The sequence below is a fragment of the Simochromis diagramma genome, unplaced genomic scaffold (genome assembly GCF_900408965.1).
Source record: "Simochromis diagramma unplaced genomic scaffold, fSimDia1.1 OVJJ01000596.1, whole genome shotgun sequence".
NCBI lineage: Eukaryota > Metazoa > Chordata > Actinopteri > Cichliformes > Cichlidae > Simochromis > Simochromis diagramma.
The window spans coordinates 11553185-11559807 of record NW_024387245.1 but is presented as its reverse complement, the minus strand read 5'-3'; the positions used below and the strand labels follow the sequence as shown (position 1 = coordinate 11559807).

At 39.2% G+C, this 6623-nt stretch overlaps 1 protein-coding gene across 1 annotated transcript; it reads left to right on the top strand.

Moving 5' to 3' along the window:
* Positions 1-1249: 1249 nt before the first annotated feature.
* LOC120714529 (ATP-dependent RNA helicase DDX54-like) lies at positions 1250-3284 on the top strand. The gene is made up of 6 exons (XM_040000791.1): positions 1250-1315; positions 1844-1992; positions 2083-2196; positions 2287-2397; positions 2513-2604; positions 2768-3284. Exons 1-6 carry the CDS (start codon positions 1265-1267, stop codon positions 2821-2823), a joined length of 573 nt encoding a protein of 190 aa, XP_039856725.1. The 5' UTR covers positions 1250-1264; the 3' UTR covers positions 2824-3284.
* The last annotated feature ends 3339 nt before the right edge of the window (positions 3285-6623 follow it).

Here is a 6623-nt window from a genome sequence, read left to right as displayed (position 1 = left end):
GTCTTCTTCTTGCTTTTGCGCCTGCATTTCAGTGTGTTTGCGCTTCAAGTTGTTGTATTCCAACAATATCCCCTTAGTGAGCTCGGAGTTGTTTCTCGCCATTTGCTCCATCCTTTTCTGCATGTGCGAGCATTGTTTGTCCAGTTTTTCTTTTTCCCCTTCTAGTTGCTTTTTCTCTTGAAGAAGGTTTTTATTTTGGCGCAGAGTATCATCCACCTTCTCTTTCAGCATTGTGTATTTTTCCTCCGTGACTTTCAGTTTGTGCTCCATGTCTCTTTGCTTTTTCTCCTGTTCTTCCTTCTGTTGGAGGAGTTCTTTATTTTTTTTCACAGCTTCATCGAAGTTTGTTTGGAGCAGCCGATTCCTTTGGTCCATATATTGGAGATCCCATTCTGTCTTCTCAACCGTAGCTTTGCTGTCTTTAAGCTGGTTGGACATCTCCTTTAGTTCCGCGCTCTTTTGCTTGTTTTCCTTAATTAGGAAGACAATCTGCTCTCGGGCTTGTCCAAACTTGATCCCCCAACCCTCATTAATAATATTTATGTCGGGCTGGCGTTGTTGTCTTTCTTCCAGGTTTTTATATTTCACTTCCATCTGTCTACACTTCTCCTCCAGTTGAAGTTTCTCTTCTTCAATCTGTTGAATTTTATTCTGGAGATGGTAGTTTTCCTTCCTACTGTCATGTAATGCCCTTTGGACGGCTAAGAGGTCATTTGGCTGGCCACGACAGGAAGGAGAAGCGGCGTAATCTTTTTGCCTTGGTTGGTGTCTTGTAGGATACATGTTGAAGGTTGTACACGACAACTCTGAAAAGGTTTCCAAAAGTTTCTGTGGTGAACGCGTGAAGGCTGCAAACACAAATGCTGCGAAGACACGAACTAACAAACTGCTGTTTCTCACCCCTGTTTATGGAAAAACTTCAAAGGATCGAAGTGTAGTGACATCATAACTCCGTGAGCCAAAGGATCGAAGGATCGAAGTGTAGTGACATCATAACTCCGTGAGCCAATGAGATTGTCATGTGACATTTTGGAATGGGGATATTTTTTTTTAAACCGTTTTCAAATTTAACTTAATATTTGACTGTTTCTTAACTGACCTGTTTAGCTGATTAAGAAATGAATTGAAACGAGCATCACTAACGTTATATAACAGACAACAGAAAAAAAACAGTTTTTTTCTAAGTAATAGAGGTATAATACATTTTTTAATTTTTTTTTTAAATTATCCTACTTTTTATAAGAGGGAACATTATTTAAAGAATATGTATTTAATTGAAAAACTCTCTATTCATCTAAAGGCTATAACAAAAAAGGTGAGCTTCCTGCTCAAAAATGAAATGACCAAAATAAATGGAGCATTTCTCTGCAATTACAAACTCTGTGTAAACAATCTTGGTTTCAAAATAAGGCTAATGCTTGTGAGATGTCATCACAGGTGTAAATATTACTGCAGATGTTACTATGTCAAAGTCTCACAACTGTCTTATGTTTATTTATGTAGGCAAGATCTACTTTTCACTTTTTTGCTTTGCTATATGTTCTTGAGTGTATTAGTTTGCCAGCAGCACGAACATGTACTAGTGTCAATAATAATCGTACGGTGGATTAGAAAACCTGCTCACAAGTTGAATAAACACCCAGGATTGTTGCATAATTTTCATTCAAAACCAATATTTGAGTCAAAATGAGAAAGTTGTTTGTGCTGTCTGATGAAGAAGAAGCAAAATAAAGTGCAGTTTTGATGTAGATGATGCTGTATACAAACTAGAAGAGGAAGATAGTAGGATCTCTGTATCATGCTTTGTCACTTTGTACCATGTAATTCTTTCTATTTCCACCAGGGGGTGTTTTCAGAGGTGGTAGGTGGTAAAAGAAGAGGTCAGCAGGAAGATGGCGAAGAGCGACCAAAGACCAAGAAAAAGAGGCAGTCAGGCAAAGATGAAGAGTATTATATCCCTTACAGACCTAAAGACTTTGACTCTGAGAGAGGGTGAGGCATTAAACTGTTGCATCTGTTTCTTTAAAAAATGTGAATGGCTTTGTGTTTTATGCTGTTTTGTCCTGTTTTATGCGTCGACAGGTTGAGTCTCGGTGGAGAGGGCAGTGCTTTTGAACAGCAGGCCTCTTCAGCTGTCCTTGATCTCATGGGAGATGAAGGCGATCGCCTTAACCAGCAGAAGAAAATGATGAAATGGTACAAATTTCCCTATGTTTGACTCAGAATCCACCAAATGGTCATTTCAAACTATAATTTAAAGTCTTTTTTCCCCCCTTCTTTTTTTAGGGACCGTAAGAGGAAGCGTTTTGTGAGAGAAACGGGAAAAGAAGACCAGAAGAAGAAGATCAAAACAGACAGCGGTCAGGTTATCAGTAACAAGAAGAACAGGAAGAACTTGTATCCTTCCAACAAAAAGCTTCTCTGTGTGCTGCTCTCAATGACCCTCTTCTCTACTCCTATGACAATATTAAGCTGTACTGTGAAGATGTTGTATCACTTGACAACATGTCAGTTATGAGGAGTGGAAGAAAAAATACAAGATTGATGATACAGGATCTGGATCGGATGGAGAAACAGGCGGAGGAGGCAGGAAGCCAGCAAGAGGTAGGAAGGCATCAAAATGAATAGCACAAACATGTCTGCCTGTTAAATATAGACCATCAGCCACCATGTTTTAACTCAACTCTAAAGGTAAATACTTCAAGTCCCTCTTCCAGCCTTGCGAGCTATAACCTCCAACCTCTTTGTTGTGTCGTGCCTCTCCCAGGTCGTGGCCGTGGCCGACGAGGTCCAAACGTGACCACAAAGCACGCTCGGAGCTGAAAACAAAGGATCAGATCATGAAGCAGCGCAAGAAGAAGCAGAAGCACCAGTTCCTGCAGGGCGGGGGGATGAGGAAGCTCCGCTCCAAGAACAAAAAGTGGCTCGGAGAAGTTAAAAAGTCAGGTTTTGGAAGGGGTGGCCATAAGAAAGGCAAGCTGAGGAAGAAACTGTGAGGAGGACAGAGGGTTGATGGTGTGGAGGACATCACGAGGAACTGGGTGATAAGCGTCAGAATCATCTGAGAACATCACCAAAGATTTTCCTGGTGCTTTGTGTGACTGTAGATTAAGGAGAAAATGATTTGTGCATCTTTACACTGCAGAAATGCACGTCACTTCTACCTTGATGGCCTGCTGAACTCTGCGTTTGCCACAGAGTTATGTTAATTATGATCCACTAACCTGGATTTACTACTTGTAAGCATGTTGGCAGTCTAATAAAAGTGTTTTGGAGTACTGAAATATGTCTTATCAAAATGGTAAAATACAGATATTAAATATTGTGTGCTTAATTTGCAGTTAGTTTCAAAAATCGTCTCGCCCATCTTTTCTTAAAATAAGAGGTGCTCTATAAAAATGACATTAAATTCTGTAAACATGCTCTATTTGCAATTATTCATCATTACTGTTGTCCAAGTGCTCTCATTTCAAAGTTGAAAGCGAGCATCGGAACGGGCAAGAAAGGCGACTTTTAATTGACTGAATGTGTTGTGGTTACTGATATCAGATGGGCTGGGTTGAGAAACTGGCTTAGAATTCCTCTTGCCTTCAGCATGGCCACGCCCCTCTGACTTCTGCAATCAACAAGGCATTTTTGCCCAGGGAAATGTTTATTTTGCTTTTCAGTTTGGACTGTTCTCTGTAAATTCCTGTAGCGCAGATGACACAGAAATTATTTATATGACAAAAAAAGTACAGTATTTAGTGATCCTTTGATCACTTTTTAGTTTTTGTTCAATAAAACATATAGCATATAGTAAACAATGAATCTGTAAACGACAGCTGTTGACATTTTTTAAAAATGAATGAAAAAGCATATTTAAATAATCAACATACATGATTTAAATATAAACACACACCTGACAAGAGACAGAACGTGTAGAAGATATATGCAGAAAGAGCTTTCAGTGGTCAGCTGATAACATGATATCTAAAAAATACATAGCTCATTTTCCTGTCTGTTAGTTGGACATGCTAACCTGTTAACAAGCCCCTATATTCATCCATACGGTTTGTAGATCATTTTGCTAAAATAGGTAAAATCTCCACTCTTTCAGGGCACTAATAGGCTAAAGGCATATTACAAAAGGTCATTCATGTATTCACAGATTCTCTGTAGTTATTCTGCTGCTCATTCACCTGTAAAAACCACACCGATCATTATTTCAACAGCCTTTTTATTTTACCATATGGAACAAAAGCATTTGACGATATGACTTACAGGACGTTACCAAATTCATGAAGCTATATTTGTGAGTTTATTTGTCAATATCAGTTTAATGTAAACAGACTGATGTAGTAATAGACAGTAAAATGTTGGTGCGTGTGTAATATATGAGCGTTTATGTTTCTCTACATGGGTAAAAGTACTCCATGTCGCCCTCTGGTGGTAACAACCAACTATGAAAAGAATGGATGTTGTATCTTAACTAAATGATAAAAAGTTTTATTACTTTCTATTACTTTCTTTTTAATTTGGTAAAATTTACAGTTTTAATCCCATAAGAAAATAAATCACTATCATAGAGAAGGATATTAGTAATTCGTTTGTTAATAACACTTTGTTTGTGTTTGCTAATGTTTCGACAGGAAAATGGTTTTCTACAAAGTTGTTTCATGTACAGAGTAACACACACACACACACACACACACACACACACACACACACACACACACACACACACACACACACACACACACACGTATGACTTTGCCGGTCTCAGCTGAAACAATTTCAGTGTTTCAAACCATGTTCCAGGATTTTTCCTTCACCATTTATGAGGTTTCAAGAAGAAGATAAACGACAGGTATGAATGTTTGAAAAAGTTATAGATGAAAAGATTCGATGAAAAATACTCAAAGGATAAATTCAATTGGTTTATTGTTTTATGAATAAGTTGAAAAAGAAAAAGTTAAACAAGTAAATAACGAAACAAGGTAAAATGAAGTAAGAACGAAACGTTAACAAGTAAATAATGAAACAAGGTAAAATGAAGTAAGAACAAAACGTTAACAAGTAAATAATGAAACAAGGTAAAATGAAGTAAGAACAAAACGTTAACAAGTAAATAATGAAACAAGGTAAAATGAAGTAAGAACAAAACGTTAACAAGTAAATAATGAAAGAAGGTAGAGGAGAGAAAACCCCAACAATCCCCTCTGAGCACGCACTAGGCGACAGTGGGGAGGAAAAACTGCCTTTAAACGGGCAGAAACCTCCGGCAGAACCAGGCTCAGGAGGGGACAGTCAACTGCCGGGACTGGTTGGGGAGGTGAACAGAGGTGGAGCAAGACGAGGCTACACCAGGTGAGGAAGCAGTAGAGTTCCTCCTCCAGGGCCAGCGGAAGCGTTTGTTCTTCTTTTTCATGGAGTTTTCTACAAGAGCTTTTTTTTCCAGGATGAGGGTTCTCAACTCATCGATGGTTTCTTTGTTTTGTTTCTCAAGCTTCTTGCACGTTTTCTCCACCTCTTCCAAGGTTGCTTGTTTTTCTTCAAGCTTTTCCCTGAGCTCTTTGGATGTTTCCTCCTGCATTATCTTGTCCTTGTGCATGTCTGCGTTTCTCTGTTGTACTTCTTTGTACATGTCTTGTAGCTCCTCATTTCTTCTGTGGATATCTTGGAGCGTACGCTGCAGGTCGTCATGCATGTTGTCTTCTTCTTGCTTTTGCGCCTGCATTTCAGTGTGTTTGCGCTTCAAGTTGTTGTATTCCAACAATATCCCCTTAGTGAGCTCGGAGTTGTTTCTCGCCATTTGCTCCATCCTTTTCTGCATGTGCGAGCATTGTTTGTCCAGTTTTTCTTTTTCCCCTTCTAGTTGCTTTTTCTCTTGAAGAAGGTTTTTATTTTGGCGCAGAGTATCATCCACCTTCTCTTTCAGCATTGTGTATTTTTCCTCCGTGACTTTCAGTTTGTGCTCCATGTCTCTTTGCTTTTTCTCCTGTTCTTCCTTCTGTTGGAGGAGTTCTTTATTTTTTTTCACAGCTTCATCGAAGTTTGTTTGGAGCAGCCGATTCCTTTGGTCCATATATTGGAGATCCCATTCTGTCTTCTCAACCGTAGCTTTGCTGTCTTTAAGCTGGTTGGACATCTCCTTTAGTTCCGCGCTCTTTTGCTTGTTTTCCTTAATTAGGAAGACAATCTGCTCTCGGGCTTGTCCAAACTTGATTCCCCAACCTTCATTAATAATATTTATGTCGGGCTGGCGTTGTTGTCTTTCTTCCAGGTTTTTATATTTCACTTCCATCTGTCTACACTTCTCCTCCAGTTGAAGTTTCTCTTCTTCAATCTGTTGAATTTTATTCTGGAGATGGTAGTTTTCCTTCCTACTGTCATGTAATGCCCTTTGGACGGCTAAGAGGTCATTTGGCTGGCCACGACAGGAAGGAGAAGCGGCGTAATCTTTTTGCCTTGGTTGGTGTCTTGTAGGATACATGTTGAAGGTTGTACACGACAACTCTGAAAAGGTTTCCAAAAGTTTCTGTGGTGAACGCGTGAAGGCTGCAAACACAAATGCTGCGAAGACACGAACTAAAAAACTGCTGTTTCTCACCCCTGTTTAAGGAAAAACTTCAAAGGATCGA